Source organism: Orycteropus afer, unplaced genomic scaffold, assembly GCF_000298275.1.
Source record: "Orycteropus afer afer isolate SDZICR_OR568_19922 unplaced genomic scaffold, OryAfe1.0 scaffold00611, whole genome shotgun sequence".
NCBI classification, from domain to species: Eukaryota; Metazoa; Chordata; class Mammalia; order Tubulidentata; family Orycteropodidae; genus Orycteropus; species Orycteropus afer.
Window position 1 is genome coordinate 706720 of NW_006922198.1, and position 22106 is coordinate 728825.

Here is a 22106-nt window from a genome sequence, read left to right on the forward strand (position 1 = left end):
ATGCTGGCTCCTAGATCAGGGCAGATTAACAAAGGATAATTTGAGATCACGATGACATAATATCTTGCCTTGGGCTAGTAAATTAGAATCAAAGGACAGTCTACTGTGCAGAACTTTTCCCTTGATCTATGTACTTAGGAAGGGCTGTTTTCAGTTCACACAGGGTAAGGATCAAGGTCAAGGTAGCAATCAACAACAGCTTCTAAAATTATCAACCAATAGATAAAACCAAGAGCGAGAAAGAATCCCACGATTTGCTATTCCACTTAATACATTTTTTTTTTCCTCCTTGAGGAGAGCAAGTTCTGTCTGCATTGTCTCAGTACCTAAGGCTGTGTCAAGGCCAGGAGGGATGGTATGTTCCAGCAGTCACCAAGGTGACTGCCTATCACTAAGCGTGGACTGCTCTCAGAATATCTCATTCCATGGACCCATCCTGTTTAGTCGAGGAGTTATCACATAGTTACTCATCCCAGGAGCTGCAAATCCCAGCTCTGTTGTAAATGGTTATGATTTTACCTGATCAGAATTGGATATAGAGAAAGTGAAGTTTCTGACTACACAAGAGGTTGAAGGGAGATTAGAGTTCACAACCTGGAGGAACAAAGTTTCCCAGTTAAAAACTCATTGTCTTATAAGCAGTGGGCCTGGCAGATTGCCCAAAGCTGATAATCTCAAGTGTCAGAAGTTCATCAAGAAAATTATGATGTCAGCTTTAGTGGTAGATAGTATTGAAGTTTTTTTTTTTTTTTTTTTAAATAGTGGGACGTGTGAATCTAAAATTCAAGGCTTTGGCACTTTGTAGCAGGGTTGGTGAAGATAAGGAAAATTTAGTATGTACCTGTTTTGGTTTTAGTGCTGCTCTAACAGAAAATGCCACAGGTGGATGGCTTTAACAACTAGGGATTTATTCTCTTACAGTTTAGGAGGCTAGAAGTCCGAGTTCCAAGTGCCAGCTCCAGGGACTGGGTGAAGGCCCCTTGACCTTAGGCTTCGGCCCTGCTCTGCCTCTTGCTCCTGGCTCACTGGAGCTGGAGTGTCTCTTAACTCAGACAGCTGCTAGCTGCTGAGGCTGACAAACCCAAGATCAACAAGTAAAATGGCACAGTCCCAAGATTATCAAGCAGCATGGCAGGCCACTAGTTCAAGTCCAGAAATAGTCTCAAGATTGGCAGACAACATGGCAGGCCACTGAGATGAAGACTCAGCCAAATGCAGGATCCAAATGTAGCAAAAAGCGCCAGACCTCTTTCAGAGTGTCTTCGTCTGTACTGGAAGCAGACCTCATCCCTAAGGCAGCTGCTCCTCATCTGCTCACTTCAGATTTCCCCATGGAGCTGATTACCAGTCTCATCATGGGGAATCACTACATCAGCTGCCTAGCCACTCAAAACCAGGCCTAGCCAAGTTGACACATAACCTTAACTATCATGGTACTTTTCCAGTGAAGTTTACGGGATGACTTTTTTGCTCCATTTTGATGTAGGGTCAGCCTGGCTTATGGGTTGTGGTTCTGGTTTTGCAGCTTGATTGGCATGATCTCTCATGTGTGTGAGTGGATAGCACTTCATCAGTGCTTTGTGGTAGTTTAGCACCAAAACCAAAATAGACTGCACCTGTCTTCTGTATGTTTATTTAAATATACATATCAAATTTGGGAGGATAAATGACATAAGAATGGCAAAAGTGTGTTAAGTGTGGAATCTGGGTGATAAACAGATGCATGCTCATTATATAGTGTCCTCTTTTGTGGAAATTTTCAAGATACATAATGTTTAGCAATAAAAATGTGTAAAATACCAAGAGCATATATCTTTCATATGCCACATTTAATTCATTGCCAAATTTTCTTGGTTGCTTTTTTTAAAATAAACCTGCAATCTGGCTACTTCTCACTACTTTTACTGCTACTTCCCTCACGTGGGCCACTATCCTCTCTGACCTAAACAGTTGTAATAGCCTCCTTACTGGTCTTCGGTGTGCTACCTTTGTCCCTGCCATGGTTCATTCTCAACAGAGATTCCTGGGTTGTTGTTCTTCTCAAAACCCTTCAGCTCTGTCTCACTTAGATAAGAGGAGAAAAAGTCTTGAACTTGAAGACATATGAACAGAAATTACCCAGTTTGAAAAACAGAGAGAAAAAAGGTATTAGGAAGCCTCAGGGAAAATACCAACCAGTTCCACTTACAGGTACCTGGGGTCCCAGAAGAGGAGAGTATTTGGGGAAGAAAATAGTATTTGAAGAAAAATGGCTAACATTTTCTCAAATTTGAGGAAAAACAACTTTTCTAACTAAAAGAAGGGACTCTGTCCTTGAATTTTTGACATTATACTGCTTAGCACTTAGCCTAGTGCCTGGCACATCTAAGTTTTCAATAGATATTTATTGAATGAATGAATGAATCCTTGAAAAAGACTATATGGTCTTTAAATAAAGTACATAAAAACCTTGTTCCACAACCTACGTTGGTGAGAAGAGACTGGGGTCTTAAAAGCTTTCAAGTGGCCATCTAAGATGTAGCTAATAGTCTCCTATTGTCAGAAGCAAAGAAGAGTGCAAAAGGAAAAAAAAAAAAAAAAGGACATTTGGAAGCATTCAGTCCTAGGACATGAAGGACCTTGAGACCAGAAGAACTAGATGGTGCCCAGTAACCAATGCCAACCACTCAGCAAAGGATCAAAAGTGGAGATCCTGGACAGACCGGGAGGAAAAACGTGGGACAAAATCCAAAAACACAATAATGACCAGAATTACAGCTTGAATGGAGTCTGGTGGAACCCCCAATAGTATGGCCCTGGGATACACTTTGGGCCTGGAATAAAACTCACTACCAGGGGCTGGCTCTCAGCCTAGTAGTAAACAAGATGTGCACACAGACCACTCAACCCAGGATGACACACCCACATACTCTATGGGGATGCATCCCTTGGAGCAGTTGACCACAGGGCACCAGAGGGGCAACATTTGCACGAAGGAAATGCAGGACACACAGGAGTTCATAACTATGAGGGGCCCTGGGGGGGGGGGTGTTACTGGGCAGGAAGGGGAGGAGACTGGGTTAGGGTTGAGGTTGGTAATTGGGGAGTGAAACCAAATGTACAAGAAATGTTGAATGTAAAACAAGCTCTGCTCTGTAAACTTGCACCTAAAGCACAATTGGAAAAATAATCGTTCATATTTATACATATATAATACTTTAATATCATCTTCTGGGTTCCTGTTGAAGAGGGATAATGATGTCCACAGATTTCCTGCCCCATGAGAAATGTGCAAAAATCAACAGAGCCGTTTACAAAAGTCATATATCAACATCAGAGCTAACAAGCAGACACCCACCAGTCCCCTTTGGTAATCTAAAACTAATTGGACACACATACCCAACAGCACACTCCAGCAGGAATAATCAGGATTAAGGAAGGGAATGTCTATTCAACATTCAAATTACCCTCAAGGAATACAGCTCCAATAGGCAAAAAAGGTTAAAAAAAAAAAAAAAAGACTATATGGTTACATATGGAAATGCTCATAACTGCAAAAAGGCATCTAAAGAGATTTTAAGGCTGTCAGAAAATGGAAAAAAATAAATACATATATACTTTTTAATAAAGTGAGTAATTTTCCATTTATCTTCCATAGGCCTGAATTGGTAGTTAAGAAGCTACGATACTATGCAAGATTTATAGTAGTTTGTCTTCTTCTCAACAAAATGGATGTTGTGAAGGACCTGGTAAAGGTAAGTATACTTTAAAAGAATTTAAATCCTAAATTCTAATTGTGCATGGATAATTTTGGGTTTTTAAAAATAGATTTATGACTAAAATAATTTTGATACATATAAATAACTACAACATTAAAAATAAATTACCTTCTGACAAAGACAGTGATAAATTTTTTTTTTTTCCATTTATCTTCAAACACACTTACACTAAACAAAGATAACTATCTTAATTCCTTGCTCTTATCCCTTTAGCATGTTTTATATTTCATAGCCCATCAATAAAATGGTTGGGAAATATAAACAAAAGTTCACATATTTAAGAGAAAATAATTTAAAAGTTAGGAAAAATATAAATACTATTTTAGAAGCCATTGTGAATGACTTTTGGTTTTTCCACCACTTTTGAGGGATTGCATCACTGTGCTTCACTAACTTAGGTAACCAAGAGTTATTTGTATTCTGGATCCACTTAATACCTGTGGTTGTTGTGTACTAAATGCTGGTGGCACTCAGTACTCAGTAGTTTTGATGGCATCCTTCTTAAATTTGGGTATTCGAGCATAACGGTGCTTTGACATGGTCACCAGAAGTAGCTCTCCATACCCCTGCCCTCCTGTCTCTTCTCCCACCTGTAGTTACTAACAAGATTATTTAAAAAACAAACAAAAACCTAGTATGATATAAATCCAAAGAAATTCAAGTAGATGGTATTCATTTTGAAAATATTTATTCAGGTCTTTCTACTCTTTCCTGAAATTTTTGGATTTTCTTCTTTAAAGTTTTTCTACTAAAAAATTTATTGCTGGCTTAGCACTGAGTTTATATGCATCACCCTAGTCTCTATAAAGGGAGTTCTGGTAGTGTAGTAGATAAGGCACTTGACTGCTAAACGAAAGGTCAGCGGGTCAAACCCACCAGCTGCTTTGTAGAAGGAAGACGGACCCATCTACTTCTGTAAAGATTTACAGCCTCGGAAACCCAGTAGGGGTCACGGTGAGTCAGAAACGACTCGATGGCAGTGAGTTTGGTCTTTTTGGTTTAAGTCTCTATAACGATATTGCTTCATGTTCATCGAGCTGGAGTTTCTAATTTTGAAGCCTATCCATGTGGTTTTATTTCTTTTGTTTTCTATTAAAAATAGGGACTGCGTGTTGATTATAATCAAGCTTCTTAACTATCATTTTCTGTCAGGAGTATGATACAATATAACTATCTATTTTAGTGTTGTGTTTTTATAACCCTTTTGCTTTATGGTACTTTAAAATCAGGAATTATCAGATGAAATTGAAGATTATACTCACCGCTTTAATACTGAAGATCAAGTGGAATGGAACTTGGTGCTTCAAGAAGTGGCAGCTTTCATTGAGGTCAGTTTCTGACTAGGAAAATTGTCATAATTATGGGTAAGTAAAGGGCTGTGTGGTACACTTATGTATTTTGTGTGTATATCAAGACAAATAGCTTAGAATATTAGTATCTTGTCTTGTGCCATTAACTACCTGTGGCTTCTTTCTTGTAGGCGGACCCTGTTATGGTATTAAATGATGATAATACCATTGTTATCACATCTAATCGTCTTGCTGAAACAGGAGCCCCACTGCTGGAACAGGGCATGATTGTGGGTCAGCTGTCTCTGGCCGATGCCCTCATTATTGGTAATTGTAATAATCAGGTAAAGAGCTGTGAAGGAATTATGCTTACATTTTTAAAAAATACTGCTTTTGAGTATCACAGAGTTCTTATTACTGTGTATATTTCTTAACATCCATTTGTGAGGAACTTAATTAAATAGTGCTGTGTCCATATGTGGAATATAATGTTTAAATCGTTTACAAAGAATTTTTAATGTCAGGGGAAGATGCTTATGATAAATGATAAGGTAAATGAGAAAAACCTATTACGGAGCTGTATTGGCAGAATAATTTCGTATGTGTCAGGATATCTCTCTCTATATATGCATATGCATGGGAAGAAGACTAGAAGGAAATTTATCAGTATCGTAAAATGTTTCTCTCTGAAGAGTAGATTTATAGTTTTATTTTCTTTATAACTTTCGAAACTTTCCAAATTTCTGTGTATTAATTTTACAGTAATAAAAATAAAGGTTTCTTTTATTGAGATAAAATTTACATACCATGAACAGTGCTATTTTAAGCATCTTAAAATAAACAACTTACGACGTAGTAGCTCATTCACGACATTGTGCAACCATCACCACTATTTGGTTCCTGAACATTTCCATCACCCTCCAAAAACTCCGCATCCATTAAGCAGTCACTCCTTCTTCCTAACCCCGGTCCCAGCACCTGGCAACCACTAATCTTATCTTCCGTCTCTATAAATTTCTGTATGCTGGACATTTCGTATAAACGACTCATGCATATATGACCTTTTGTGTCTGGCTTTTTTCACTTAGCAAAATGTTGTGGTAGCGTGTGTCAGTACTTCCTTCATCAAGAGGTGGTTTTTCACCTTCTACAAAGCAGCTGGTGCGTTTTTCAGGTACATTTGTCAAAGGTGAATTTTAAGTATTTTTTCATGAGAAAATAGCCCTATGATGGTGAGGATTAATTTACTGGAAATTACAGGATCCTGGAAAAACGTCATCAGTGAATATGGTTTTCTGTCATGTGTGTTTACATATGTTGTGATTTTGGACTTTTCCCAATCACTTATTGTTTCTGTTATTGTTAAATTTTTACAATATTCTTCCTTTTTTGTATTTTATAGACATTATTTCCAGATTTCTAAATTAAAACATTGAAAAACTATATGTATACATAAACTATAAATGTGCATACATCTAATGGACAGATTTTGAAACATATGTATGGTTTATAGAGTTATATTATCTGAAAGGCTCAGGATTTTTCTCATCTTTCTTTTTTTCATTCAGAGAAAATTTTGCTAACCAAGGAAAGGAAAATCAAAATCAATTGAAATATCACCCACTTTGGCTAAAAACAAGGCAAAACAGACAAACTGATTATACCAGATCCCTACATACTTGGGCAAAAATTGTATATCTCATACTTGTTAGTAAACAAAAAGACTAAACTCACTGCTGTCGAGTCGGACCTGACTCATAGCGACCCCTCCTTGGGTTTCCGAGGTGATACCGCTACGGAAGTAGATTGCCCCATCTTCCTTCCGAGGAGTGGCTGGTGGGTTTGAATCGCCAGCCTTCTGGTTAGCGGTCAAGTGCCTTAAGCACTGCGCCAGGAATGTAAATTAGTACACCTGCTTGAGAATAGTATTAGACAGTGTCTGCAGCAAAATCTACGTCCCTGTGACCCCGCAGTTCCATTGTCTCTTAGTGATTTGTAGGAGTTCCTCATATTTTCTGCATGAGTGTTTGTCGTCTGATTCATGTATTGCCAGCAACTTCTCCCTACTCTGTGACTTGCCTTTTACCCTCTTCCAGTGTCATTTGAAGAGCAGAAGTCCTTAATTTTAAAGTACCCCAATTTATAAGTGTTGTCTTTTGTGGTAAGTGGATTTTTGTTCCCTAATTTGAGAACTCTTTGACAACTCCAGAATGATGAAGATAAACTCCTGTTTTTTTCTAAAACCTTCATCAGCTTGCTGTTCACATTTAGATTTACCGTGCATCTGGGCTTACTTTGTCTTGGTGTGAAGAGCTGGTCAAGATCCCCATGGGGATTTCCAGTAGCCCTTGCACAGATTACTGAGAAGGCCTTCTTTCCCCCGCTGCTGCGCAGTCACTGGTATCATAAACTGATGACCAAATTTGTGTGAATCTGAACTCTGGTTCTCTTTCTTTGGTTCATTTATGTACCATGCCTTGATTAATATAGCGTTGTGGCAGCTCTTGGTATCTTGTAGTGAATGAGATACAGATTATCTCTGTTTGTTTTCTCTTTCATTGATTTCTGTTCCTACTTATTTCCTTCTTCCTACTTTGGATTTAATTTGATCTTTTCTACTAACAGTAGAGTCTTAGATAATTGATGTTAGAACTTTTTTCTCTTTTAATATAAGAATTTAAAACTATAAAATTTCCTCTAAGCATTACTTGAACTTCATTCCACAGATTTTGATATTTTGTGTTTTTATTTTCATGCAGTTCAGAGTACTTTTTCATTTCCAGTGATTTCTTATTTGACCCTGTTGATTTGTTTGTTGAATTGTGTGTGTGTGTGTGTGTGTGCCGAAACCCAGGCACGAACTTCTTCTCTGACTCTTAAAACAGTGTATCACGTCCCAGTACTAGTTGGTTTCAGGTAGACTCTGATTCGTGGGGACCCATGTGTGTCTGAGTAGGACTGTGCTTCGTAGGGTTTTCTTTGGCTGGTTTTTAGACGTAGGTCACCAGGTCTTTCTTCCAAGTCACCTGAGGGTAGACTCAAGCCTCCCACCCTTCAGTTAGTAGCTAAGGTCATTTACTGTTGGCACAACCCAGGGACTCCAGTATATTCCATACCCTCATTCTTTTTGTGATTGTTATGTACTTGTATGTATGTTATAAATCTAATAATATATTCTGATCTTTTATTAAATTTGATTAAAATAACATCTTTAAAAATGTATCTTTTCTTTTTATGGTAGCTTAGGTGAAAGTTTATAGAGCAAGTTGATTTTCTACTCAACAGTTTACACACATCTTGTTTGGTAACGTTAGCTGCAACTCCCTCAGGGTAACAGCACTCTTCCCACTTCCTCCTTGGGTTCTTCGTATCCATTTGTCCTTTCCTGCCCCGTCCTGCCTTCTGAGCTTTGTTTAGGGGCAGATATGGTCCTTTCGGTCTCATATGGTTAATTGTTCTGAGAAGTACGTTCCTCATGAATGTCATTGTTCATCTTACAGGCCTGTCTAATTAGTTTGGTGAAAGGTGATCCTCAGGTACGGGTTCAGTGCCAGGTTTGAAGGGTGTCTGAGGGCCATCGTCTTGGGGATCCCACCAGTCTCTATCAGGCCCGTATGTCTCATCTTCTATGATTTGGAGTTTTGTTCCACATTCTTTTGCATTCTATGCATGACTTTCTGTGGTCCCTATCCAAGCAGTCAGTGGTAGTAGCCAGGCACTATCTAGTTCTTCTGGTCTCTGCATAGTGGAGACTGTGGTTTGTGTGGTTCCTTAGTCCTTTGGGGTAATTGTAAAACAAGTTATCTTTCAAAGAAGTTTTTAAATCAGAGGAAGAAATACTTTATTTACTATTTCCAACACTCTTCATTTGTTGGTGTAGAATCCAGTTTCCATCTGTTAATATTTCCTCTTTCCTGAAGAAGTTCCTGTAACAGCTCTTATACTACAGGTATGCTGGTGACAAATTCTCTTGGCTTTTGTTTATCTAAAAAGCAGTCTTGACTTCTTCTCTCACTGAATGTAGTATTCTAGTTGACCATTTTTTCTTTCAGCACGTGAAAGATTTTGTTCCATTGTCTTCTAGATTACACATTTTCTGGCAAGAACTCTGTTCTTATTCTTATCTTTGTTCTTATGTATGTAAGTAATAATATGTCACTTTTCCTCTGGCTTATTTCTTTTCTTTCTTTTTTTTGTACAGTGATGATTTAATTTTATTTGTCATAAGTGAGTAAGAACTTAACTAGAGAAGTGACCTGTGATTGGATTACTAACAGAAAGGTTGATAGCCTCAGAACATCTGAATCAAAACCAAAGCTATTATTGCTAATAGACAGCTGCCAACACTTCCTTCATGTCTGCCTGGGGCAGGTTTTTTCTAGTGTGTTCCTTCCCTGAGAAGATACTAGCATTTACTTACCTTCCTAAACCTTTTCTTCTCCAATTCTGGCCTCTGAGGAAATGCTATCTTTAAAAATATATATATATATTATTTATTATTGTGCTTTGGGACTCACTCCCAAGGTCTGGCTCTCGGCCCAATAGTAAATAAGATGTACATGCAGACACTCAACCCAAGGCGATGCACCCACATACTCTCTGGAGGAAATGCTTTCTTTTCTTTCAGGTTCCTCTCTGTCTCGAAGGCTAGTGTTTATGGATACCTAACTTTTCTATAATTGGAAGAAGAAGCTTTATTTCTATTTTTTAAATATAACTCAGTGCCCTCGAGTCAGTCTCAACTCATAGCAACCCTTCCTTGAATTTCTGAGGCAGTATCTCTACAGAAGTATGTTGCTCAACCTTCCTTCCAAGGAATGGCTGGTGGGTTTGAACCACCAGCCTTCTGGTTAGCAGTCAACTGCCTTAGGCACTATGCTACCAGAGCTACTATTTTTTAACTATAGACATGGTTATTTTATTTTCTAAAGATAATGGTAATCTTTTTAATGTCTGATATTGGGAGATTAAGGCACTCTGGTGGTGTAGTAGTTAAGGCATTTTGTTAATAACCAAATGGTCAGTGGTTTGAATTCACCAGCTGCTCTGTGGAAGAAAGATGAGGCAATCTGCTTCCGTAAAGATTTACAGCCTTAGAAACCCAACAGCAGTCTCTGTGAATCAGAATCAACTTGATGGCAGTGAGTTTGGTTTTTTTGGTATTGGGAGATTAGAGTTCAACAAAATGATTCAGGCATTCTTCAGTAAGTTAGTCTTTATTGAGTGCCAGTTATATACCAGGTACTGGGGTTGAATGGGAGAAAAAAAGAAAAGACACACAGTGCCTTTCCTGATGTAGCTGACAGTCTGCTGTGAAGACAGACATTAATCAGATTATCATATCACCTGAATAAAAATGAAGTTGCCACTTCAACAAATGTGACAAAAGAGATGTGTATGGTTCTGACTAGTTATAATCATGGATTTGACCTAGTCTGAGAAGTCACTGGAAATTTTTTTGAGAATCGTATTTTGAGCTAGGAACTATAAAGGGTAAATAATAGAATTTAATCATGTGAAGAGCAGAGTGTGCTAGGCTGAGGGAAGAGCATGTGTCATGGCCTGGAAGACGGAGGGGTCATATTAAGTATGAGAGATTAAAAGATAGGTAAGTAAAGTGGAAGGACCCACAGGAGCAAAGAGTGTGAGGATGAGAGGTAGGTAGGGCTGTATCAGCTTGGCTTTGTAGACCATCCTAAGTAATTTTTCTAGGAACCTATTAGAGTGCTTAATGCAGGGGAGAAACTTCATGAGACCTGGATTTCAGAAAGATCATTTTGATTGTAGTTGTAGAGAACAAACTGAAGCCAGAATGGGTGTGACAGTGCACTTAGGAAATTGTGGCAATAATCTTGGTAAGAGATGATAGTATTTTGTATTAAAGGGATTGTGGTGGTGATGGAACTGGTTTCAAGAAATATACAGGAGGTGCAACCAGCAGCATTTGGTATTTAGTTCGATATGGAAGTAAGGGAGGAGTAGATATCAAAGGTGACATTTAGGTTTTTGGCTTCTTGTACAGGTAGGTATATGATAATATAGGTCACTGAACCTAATTATTTGGTTTGGGATGTAACAAACCTATCTACAGAGAAGAATATATGAGAAAGAATTAAATGTCTGAAGAGTGAGGAGTCAAAGGACAAAAGCAACATTTAGGAATAGGAACTAGAGAAGTGCAAATGATAATCAGGCATGGAATATCAGTTTGAGATCAACAAGCTTGAAGTATGAGGAAGAACTCTCTTGGCGTGAAAACAGTCTGGTTTAAAAGGGTATGGTAGCTCTTACTGGGTTAAAATAGCTATCTATAAATCTCCTGTATATAGAACTCATTCCTTTAAACTCTCATGTGGCAAAAATATTGTACCCAGAGTGTGTGAGCTTATTTTTGTGCCTTGTGTCAGACAAAGTGGACAGGACAAGTGAGCCTGATCATTTTTGCTAAGCCCTGTCTAAAGGGTCTTCTTTCATTTCCTTGTGTAGAAGTTACAGGACTAACTGGTGATGAATGGATGGAATTTAAGGGCAGTCTTATCACATTTCAAAAAAATGTTGGCTGTGCTTAGAAAATCCCATCTTTGTGACATTGCTCTGTGAAATTTTGATGGATGAGAATTTAATTTTGCTTAGTCTGCTTGAAAAATATTTTGAATGAGTCAACTATTTGAAACTGTAGTGAATAATCTTAATAACCTGATACCTGGTTAAACTAAGTAATTAATAAGTATTATTGAAAATAGAAAAGGGTGCGGTCTTAAACATTGTATAGTGCCAAAATGTATTGAAGAAATTGTAAAGTATGGGTCACAGCCATATTTCAATGGCCTGGTTACTTTGTCCAATGTTAGCATGTTTTATCTCTGTATTTACAACATGACTACTTTATTTTGAACACTTGAGAAAATTGATGGATCAGTAGAAGAATGGATTGATGATGAGATATATGATAAATAGATATAACAAGTGTTAATAATAGGATCTAGATGCTAGGAATATAGGTGTCACTGAAATTCTTTAAACTTATCTTTCTTTGAAAAAGGATCTGTGGTAGCATAGTGGTTAAAGCATTCGGCTGCTAACCAGAAGGTCACAGGTTAAGACCCACCAGCCATTCTGTGGGAGAATGATGAAGCAGTCTCCTTCAGTAAAGATTTACAGCCCTGGAAACCCTATGGGCATTTCTCCTCTGAAAACAGTCACTATGAGTCGAAATCCACTTGATGACATTGGGTTTGGTTTTTGGTTTTGGTTCTTCGAAGGTTTCCATAATGAAATATTGGAGAATAAATTACCTAATGTCATTAAGTACACCCAAATGTCAATAATAATAATTGGAGGAAAGACTTCAAGGTCTGTGAGCTGCATTAATGGCTAGGTCTGTGTGTTCGCAGGTTAAGTTCAGTGAACTAACTGTTGACATGTTTCGGATGTTACAAGCTCTGGAAAGGGAGCCGATGAATTTAGCTTCCCAGATGAATAAACCAGGAATGCAGGTAATCTTCCACCTACATTTGGAGTTTTGGTAACAGTCCTGCTTCTGTTCCTCACGGGATGGAGTCCATTATTCAACTAATATTGTAAGTGCAGGTTAAGTTCTCTTAATGAGAAAGAGGAGAAATAGATAAATGTGAAAGTCATGGTAAAGAGATACTTACTAAAGAGGATGGTGAATCCGATCTGCAACCTATACAACTATGAGACCAGAAGAACTAGATGGTGCCCAGCTACCACTGCCATCCACTTGGAAGGGATGTAGGAGATCCTACATAAAGAGGGAGAACAATGTGGAACAAAACTCAAAATCATTTGGAGGCAAAAAAAAAAAAAAAAAGAAGGTGGGGACCAGGTTTGCTCATCCAATAGAGCCTGGTGTAACCACTGAGACTATGGCCCCTAGCTGCCCTTCAGGTCTGGAATTGAACCCACAACTGTGGTTTCCAGCCAAACAAAGTACAGGCATGTGAGTTAAACATTTACCTCAAGTAGACACACGCCCTGGAGAGAACAATCATGGGAGAAGGAAGGGCTGCTTATGCACAGGGAGATAGCTCAGGGTGCAGAGGAGTATGAAGGGATGGACACTGGGAGGAGGTAACTGTGGGGAGGAAGTGGGAGGGGAGCTGCTGCATTGTAAATTTTGGTCAATGACATGAGACAAAGTATATGTGAACTGCTGTATGAAAAGTGAATTTACTCTGTAAATCTGCACCCAAATCCTAATAAAAAAAAAGAGGATGGTGAAAATGAACACTGTTGAGTCATCTGCTGAGTACAACTTGCAGGTATGTTGTTTTCTGTCTGTAAATGCAGGAATCAGCTGACAAGCCAGCCAGGAGAGAAAATCCCCACAAGTACCTGCTCTATAAACCAACCTTCAGCCAACTTTACACATTCTTAGCAGCATCTTTTAAGGTAGGTATGATGTAATATTTTATTACTATATGGGGAAGGTGTGCCCTAGCTGGAATCTGAAGATGTCTTCTCTTTCAATATTTGAGTCAAGAATTTAGGTATAATATTGAAATGAAAATCTGCCTTTAAAATGACTATCCTGATCTTAACTGTTTTTGAAATGGGAATTGCCTTTGATGCTGTGAATGTCCCTCACTATTAGTTAATGGGATGCTGATTTTTGTCTCAGTTATCTAGTGCTGCTATAGCAGAGACACCGCAAGTGAGTGGCTTTAGCAGACAGACATTTTCTCAGCGTTTAGGGGGCTGTGATTCTGAATTCAGGGTGCTGACTCTAAGAGAAGCTTTTCGTTCTCTGTCGCCTCTGGAGGAAGGTCCTTGCCTCTAGCTTCTCCTTCCTGATTCCTTGGAGATCTCCATGTGTTTTGACATCTTACCCCATCTCTCCTTTTCTTAACTTGTTTAACCTCCATTATATCTTGAGACTGACTCAAGACACACCCTATACTAATCCTGCCTCATTAATATAGCAAGGACAACCCATTCCAAATGAGGTTATACCCAAAAGCATAGATAGATGTTAGGGTTTATAACACATATTTTGGGGGGACACAATTCAATCCATAACAATTAATTAGCATTCTCCTTCCTCTAGGTGTTTGTTTCTAAACTACTTTAGGTATAACAGTCACTGCAGAACTCAAAAACAGGAACAGATATGCACGGGCATGTCATATATTCAAGAGGCTCCATGAAGATTTTGGTCATCTTAAAGAACTATAAGAAATAGGAGAATTCTCCCCAGAGATTATGGAGAGAAAGTCAAGGAGGAGAGTCTGTCTTTTAGACATATAGTTGGAATCCATACTTCTCCATTTCAAATTTTCAGAGACCATTCTATGACTGATGGAGTTTGTGAAGCAGATAATATCTTCACACCTTTTGGTAATAGTTTTAGATTGTAGATTAATTGAGTGAGTTGTCTTAGAAAAGATAATAGTATATTAAATTAGGTGTATTCCCCCCCTTACTTTAAATATCATGAAATTGAACTAAAATTGTGCTGTTTTTACTGTTTGTGTTTGTGTATGTGGTTTTCTTTAATTTCAGGAGCTGCCTGCCAATAGCGTGCTTCTGATTTACCTGTCAGCCACTGGCGTTTTCCCCACAGGTCGTTCTGATAGTGAAGGTACAATAAAGGAATGCTCCCTGTTGTGAGCAGGGCTTGATTCTCTTTATTTTCTACAAGACTATGGCCCGTAGCCCACAGACCATCTCAAGCTTTCTAGAACAACAACAACAACAAAAAAAAAAAACAAACCACTGCTATTGAGTCAATTCCAACTCATATCAACCTCCATTGGGTTTCCAAGGCTGTAAATTTTTTACAAAAACAGATTGCCTCATCTTCTTCTGGCAGAGCAGTTGGTGGGTTTGAGCCATTGACCTTCTGGTTAGCAGCCAAATGCTTTACCAACTATGCCACCAGAGCGCCTTCGTTGCTCTAGAGAGGCTTTCAATTATGAAATCTTGTCTATTTGTTAAATGGGAATCATGTAGATACCCCAGTCTGTTTCATTTGCTGGAGTAGTATATGTTGAAGCCTATAAACCATCAGAAAATTCACCTTTAAAAGCATGCTTCAGTTTCAAATTTTCTTAACGCATATTTATGTAAGGAGTTTTTTGTTTTCAATTTATAAAGGATGGTGGAAAACCAACCATGTGAGTATATACTTCACATCAGTGAATTTTTCAGAAACTTTAGTGCACTAGGCAATCTGGTCAGCGGCTACAGTGTGGCTGAGAGTCTTTGTAGAAATCAATGCACTTTTCTGTGAAAGTTCAAGTCTTTGTCATGATTTTCTTGGTTTTGTCTTTTCTTGACTACGTTCTTATGGATTCAACCTGTGGAATATTGGGATGCGGTTTCTAAAAACTGTCCAGGATTGCTCAGAATATGAATAACTTGTATGTAAATAAGACAATTAAATCTTTAGGGAAAAAGATAATTCTTAACATTCTTAACATTTTCCTCCTCATTTGTTTGTTGAAATTTGCATTCCTTTATACAATGCATGTCCCTGTCATCTTCCTTGCATGACCAATATATTCTCCTGAAATGTTAAAATGAAAACAAAACAAAACAAAACAAAAATCTCTGTGGTCTTTTCATTGCAGTGATTTATTTTAAGGGAAAAAATATAACACAACATTGAATGATACTAAATCTTAAACTACTTGAGTTTATTTTTGGTAATAAAATTAGTCATTTTATTTAGAAATAATTACCATGTCTTAAGACACTGTTGAATCAGATTTTCTGGGCCCTACTTAACATACTCTTGTTTTACTTTTTTTGAAATTACTGTGGGTACTGACTAAATGGTCCCTTGAGACATTATTCTGGACATCCTACAGTTGCTGTTTGATTTAGACAAGAATTTGGCTAACTGATGTGATGATGGGGAAAGGTAAACTTCTAAATGAGAACCACACTGGTTGATATAAGACTGAAAAGAATGGATTTTTCACACACTGAAATTTAACAGTAAAAAAAAAAAAGAACCACTGCCATCTAGTCTGTTCTGACTCATAGCACCTCTGTAGGGTTTCTAAGGCAGTAAATTTTTACAATAGTTTGCCCCACCTTCCTTCTGTGGAGCCGCTGGTGGGTTTGAACCACCAACCTTCTGGTTAGCAGTCAAATGCCTTAGGCACTGCACCATCAGAGCTCCTTGGAAATTTGGCAATACTTTCGTTAAAAATTAAGTTTTTGTCATGAGAATTTTCAAGTTCTATTCAAATTTTTCCCTGAATATTACAATTAGTGGCTCACTTAAGATTATATGTAAGAGGTAATGAGTAACACATTCTCCAAACTTCCTGGAACCATGAAGTTTGGGTGAACCCCTGAAACTATTACCCTGAGATTATCTTTAAACCTTAAAACCAAAAATATCCCCTTACTCTTCTTAAAATCAAGCAATAGTTCAGCTTAACTAGTGAAAAACATCTGTCTTGAGTATTAGGCTCTTTTAAGAATTATCTATGTGGGATCAAATTGACAACAGCAACTTGAAAGATTGGATGGGAACCTTGGGGTGGGGCAGTGAGTTTGTGTTAATGGGGGAGGAACAACTCAGAGAATGAAGGTAAAAATGGTCACACAATTTGAAGAATGTAGTCAGCGTCCCTGCATAGTACATATAGTGTTGAATTGGTGTATGTTTTGCTATTTATATTCTCAACAACAGCAACAAAATAATTTTTTTAAAAAGTGGTAATTAAGTAAGATTTCACTCTGCAGTGTTCTCATTTAACTACTTTTGTTAAACTTTAAATTTTCATTTTGTTTCAAATGTAAAGATCATTTTAAATATTTCATCTCTAATCCTTTTATCATCCAGAATAATGGGATACAGTAGATTCTTTTTTAAAAAATTTTTTATCATGATTTGGGTGAATGTTAACAGAGCAAATTCACTTTCCATACAGCAGCTCACATATACTTTGTCTCATGACATTGACTACAATTTCCCACAATGCAACAGCTCCCTTCCCACTTCCTCCCAATTACCTCTTCCCTGTGTCCATCCCTCCATGCACTCCTGCCCCCTGAGCCGTTTCCCTATGCATACACAGCCCTTCTATTCTCCCATGATTGATCTCTCCAAGGAGTGTATCTACCTAATGGAAATGTTCAGCTCATATCCCTGTCTTTTGTTTGGCTGGAAGCCACAGGAGTGGGTTCAATTGGAATGCAGTAGATTCTTGTTTTGTTTTTCATAATATTATGTTTGATGAATAGATGATTAATTAAATGATTTTTTAAAAAATGTTGGAACAGGCAACATGCTGAAATCATTTAAATACTGCATTAAATTAAAATGTTAAATTTTTAAATACTCAAAATAATGTTTTGTGACTTGAATGTTTGGTCAATGAGAGATTCACACAGTACTTTTGCATTTAAACATCAGATTAGTGTTACTGTCTAACTGAAGTCTAGGGTTGTTCCATTTGTTTTTATAGGTCCTTATGATTTTGGAGGTGTACTTACTAATAGTAACCGGGATATTATAAATGGAGATGCCATCCACAAACGTAATCAGTCCCACAAGGAAATGCACTGGTATGTACTCTGGTGTTTCCCTTATTCCAAAAATTACAGCTCTTTGTTTTAAAATATTAAGGGAAATGGGGATTTCATTCTACTACTAGGAAAGTTCCCCAGACTGTTATTAACCATTGCCATCGAGTCAGTTCTGACTTAGAGCTACCCTCTAGGACAGAGTAGAACTCTGCCCCACAGGGTTTCCAAGGCTGTCATCTTTACAGAAGCAGACTGCCTCATCTTTCTCCCACAGAGCAGTTGGTGGGTTTGAACCACCAGATCTCTCAGTAGCCAAGCATTTAACCACTGCACCACCAGGGCTCCTTCCGACTGCTATTAGTAACATTTATTTGAATTCCAGCAATAGTTCAATCTCTATCGTAGAAAATTAGAATTTTTAGCTGATGCTCATTTATTAAATATTTTATTGTCTGTTACGTGTTGAGTACTATACAATCTTTGAGGGTATATTGCATTCTACTTGGAGGTGACAATAAATATATACATCAGTAAATAATATGTCAAAACGTGATACATGTTAATATCAGTATCTTTGAGGGGTTTTTTTTTTTATTTCTAAATAAGACTACTCATGTGACTATCCCAATAAATACAAGCTTTTTATTCTTTGGTTAATTGTTTTCCTCTCAGTGCTGTGACTGAAAGGAGTTGTGAACAGACCAAACAGAGAAGTATTTCTGACTTAGCTGATACGATTAAGCAGTTCTTCATGGTCTCTGTTGTTGTTTTCCCAGCCTTCATCCTGGTGATCTCTATCCTTTCACAAGGAAGCCCCTGTTTATCATTGTGGATTCGTCCAATAGTATTGCCTACAAGGTAAGTTCCATGAAGGCTGTTGCACACATTAGACAATAGTATGGCACCAACCCGAGGGTACCCACTCTTAACGTGTGCCTTTTTGTTTTGCTTTGTTTTATTTCGTTTTACACAGTTTGTATTTAGTCTTTCTTTTCTTTTGAGGTTGTGCATGCTAGTCAGGATCTGATGCTATGAATAGAAACAAGAAGAAAGCGCATGAATGGACACTCAGTGGAAAGTAATAAATCTTCCTGCAGGAAAAAAAAAATCAAGATTCCCAAGATCTCTGGTGGGAGGCTTATTTTTGTTCTATAACCCAGAATAATTTTCTTTTCTAGAGAGCATACGGGTGAATTTTCTATTTTTCAAAATTTTTCCCTCTCTACACGCTGAGCCCTTTTAGTTAAGTGACATTTCTATTCCATGTTATAGTCTTTGAATATTAACATATGGTTTTATATACTCTTACGTTTTATTTATTTTTTAATTTGTGATGATCCTGAATGCTGAGATAAATGACAGAGATCTAACTTTAAAATTTTTTGTTTTGTATTTTGCTGTTGAAGAGGTGGTATTTAATAATTCTATAAATAATGTCAGCTTCAGTAAAGCACTTTAAAATTGAATATTAGAATTCAAATAATAGATTGTTTACAGAAACGTGCAAACTGAATCCTCTGTGTCTGGTTAGAATATTCCATTAGTAAATAACATTTTCAGAAATATGCTAGCTTACATCTTTTTTAGCTGATGATTTTGGCTTGGTCATATTCACCAGAGAAGACTCAACCATTCTCGTACATAGACTGTAAAGGTCTGACTACCAGAGTTGTGCTTTGTTTTCCCAGAAGTCTGTGTGTATGTGTGTCTACATATATTTGTATTTATATGTACATGTATCTTTATGTCCCCAGTACCTCACATTTTAAATATCCTTAATAACTATATGTTGAATGACTAAATGAAAGTCAGTGCTGTGAGGAAACAGGCTAAGGAGAGATTAAGTAACGTACTGTCTGATATCAGCGCAAGCATTTCTCATTTCAAAGCCCATTCTCTTTCCACATTTAGAAAAAGAGGAGCTTTGCACGCTAGTCTGAACCTCATTTCAAAGAAGAGTGATTGAAATACCAAGACTTATGTAAGAAGTATGGTTCATATTTTGGCTTTCAAGTTTCCATTAGGAAATTTGAAAAATTTCCCACAAATATTTTTAATGCTAATGAGAAGAACTTTGCTAGACTAGGAAAGTGTGTTAAGTGTAGCAATGGGAATAGTAGAAGTTTTTTAAAAAAATGCCCTTAGTTTGGGGAAATCCTTCTTTCAGTTCTGCTTTCTTTTCTTTGGAAGAAGAAAATTCCTACAAGTATTTAAATATTTATGACAGAACTGGATCTCTGTAAGTGAAAATGACTCACATGTTTGTCAGAACAGACTTATTTATTTATAACAGCCTCATGCTAAAGTATTTGATGACCGGCAGATTGCTGCGTTCTATCCAAGCATTCACCTTTGTAACAGGATGAAGTCACACACAAGAGCACTTCTGCCCGTCAGCCTTTCATTCCATTTCTTTCTTGCTGCTCTGGCAGACCTCTTTGTTTTTAGTGTACGGCAGTTCTACTGTGATATGTCTACGTCGTTTCTTTGTTTTTATCCTGTTTGAGATTTGTTGTTTTTTTTTAATTGCTAGGTTGAAGTCTGCCATTATTTCTAGAAAATTCTCAGCGTTATCTCTTCAAATATCAGCTGTACCTTACCCTTTCTGTCATCTCCTAAAATTCCGATTAAATGTAAATTTGATCTTCTCACTCTGTCTTGTACATCTCTTAACTTCTCTATTTTCCATCTTTTTGTTTCTGTGGTTGAGATTCGGATAATTTATTCTTTTCTCTCTTTGAGTTCACAAATTCTTTCTTAGCTATGTCTAGTTTTCTAGTAAACCCATCTCTTGAGTTTTATATTGGTTATGCTGCTTTTCATTTCTAGAAATGGTTTGTTTCCTTTTCAAATATTCCATGCCACTTTTTATAGTGTTCTATTTTTTTGTTTGTTTGTTTTTTTCACAGTTTTATTTTTAACTCCATTAGCATACTTAGTTTATAATCTGTATCTGATCATTCTGATATCTAAAATCTGCTTTTGCTGTTTAAAGACTCTCTGTGCTGTTTTTGTGTCTTTGTATGCATGTGTGATTGTTTTTGACTATGTTCTCCTCACTATCCTTAAAAATATTTGTGAGAAATTCATTGACACTTATATGAAGGTACCTTCATCCAGAGAGGATCTGCATTTGCTTGGATATGTGGACATACTATTAGTTTGTGGCCAGATTTTTGCAGTCACCTAGGTGATGTGAATTTGGGCTACAAATATGCAGGAAGAATAGTTAAAACCCTTGGGATTGAGGTTTTTCTTTTTCCCCATCTGCTCAGCACCAAGAAAATCTCCTTGTTGTCCCCTAGGGGATGGTCGCTGAAGGAGGAGAAATAACAGGTTTATTTTTGGTTCGTCCTCACACTGAAAAGGTATAGTCCTTTCGGATTCCAACTTAAGGTAGGGTGGGTCTCCTATTAGACTTCCATTTGGGCAAACCTTGAGTTCTGACTTCTGCCCCCTTTCTCCTAATGAGGCTTTCAAAACCTAGATTCCAGGGACCAGATTGCCTCAGGGCAAAGAGATTGGGAGTCTGCTTATTTCCTCAGTCTCTGCTAGTTTTTCATCTCTCTGATCTTTTATTGTTACAGTGCCCTGGGGCTCAGTCCTTGTTCCTCTTCTTTTTCAGCTGCAACTACTGCTTTGATTCTCTTACCTAGTCTCTTGACTTTAATTATGATTTCTATGCTGACAGGTTCCAAATTTATATTGCTAGCCTTGACCTTTCATTGGAATTCCAAACTCAAATATCATCTACTTACTCCACAACTCACACTGGTAATTCTGATAGAGACTGAAAACTGAGCATGCCCAAGACAGAATTCCTGTGCTTCTTTCACCCATAACTTTCCCCATTTCAGTTATGACTATTATGCTGTTAATGCTGCCCCAGTCCAAACCCTTGGCTTCATACTTGCTTCTCTTTCCCTCAAACTACACATCTATGTTAGGAAGTTCTGTTGATTCTAAATTCATAATTATCCATCATCTCACCACATCTTACCATCTCCACTGCCATTACCTTGTTCCAAGCCACAGTATCTTGCACCTGAATTCTTGCCATAGCTTCCTAACTACTCTTCCTCCTTCTGCCTTTGCTGCTCTGTACAATGTGCCTGCTATTAAGATCATGTCACCATTCTACTCAAAATCCCCAAAAATCCTCATCTCACTCAGAATAAATGCTTAATGTTATCTCCCCTCTCCAAGATATCTCTGATCTCTTTTGCCAGTCTCCTGATCCTTCCGTTCTCTTCTACTCACAGACCTCATGGCTGTTCCTCAAACACATCAGGTAGTCTACTGCTCAGGGTCTTTTACCTGTTCTTTCTGCCTGAAATCTTCTTCCAAAGTTACATATCTGCTTTACTTTTCAAGTGTTTGATCAAATACCTTCATACCTTTGAACCTCTGTGGTGTGGTGAATTTCTTAATATGGACCTTCTAGCCATAGCCTTTGTAATTACCATACAATGATTGAGTGGGACCATGCAAATAAGTTGCTTATTGATCCCAAGGAGATTGTTGCTAATGCAAATAAGGTGTCTGGAAC

General features: G+C 37.6%; 1 protein-coding gene across 1 annotated transcript in view; it reads left to right on the forward strand.

Moving 5' to 3' along the window:
• SCAI (suppressor of cancer cell invasion) overlaps nt 1-22106 on the forward strand; it is a 63060-nt gene that overhangs the window by 22008 nt on the left and 18946 nt on the right. Inside the window, exons 6-13 of the mRNA XM_042783045.1 lie at nt 3638-3734; nt 4988-5086; nt 5239-5391; nt 12442-12543; nt 13361-13462; nt 14573-14651; nt 17497-17596; nt 18334-18415. Of these exons, the coding sequence (XP_042638979.1) occupies nt 3638-3734; nt 4988-5086; nt 5239-5391; nt 12442-12543; nt 13361-13462; nt 14573-14651; nt 17497-17596; nt 18334-18415 (814 nt within the window). The remainder of the gene's footprint in view (nt 1-3637; nt 3735-4987; nt 5087-5238; nt 5392-12441; nt 12544-13360; nt 13463-14572; nt 14652-17496; nt 17597-18333; nt 18416-22106) is intronic.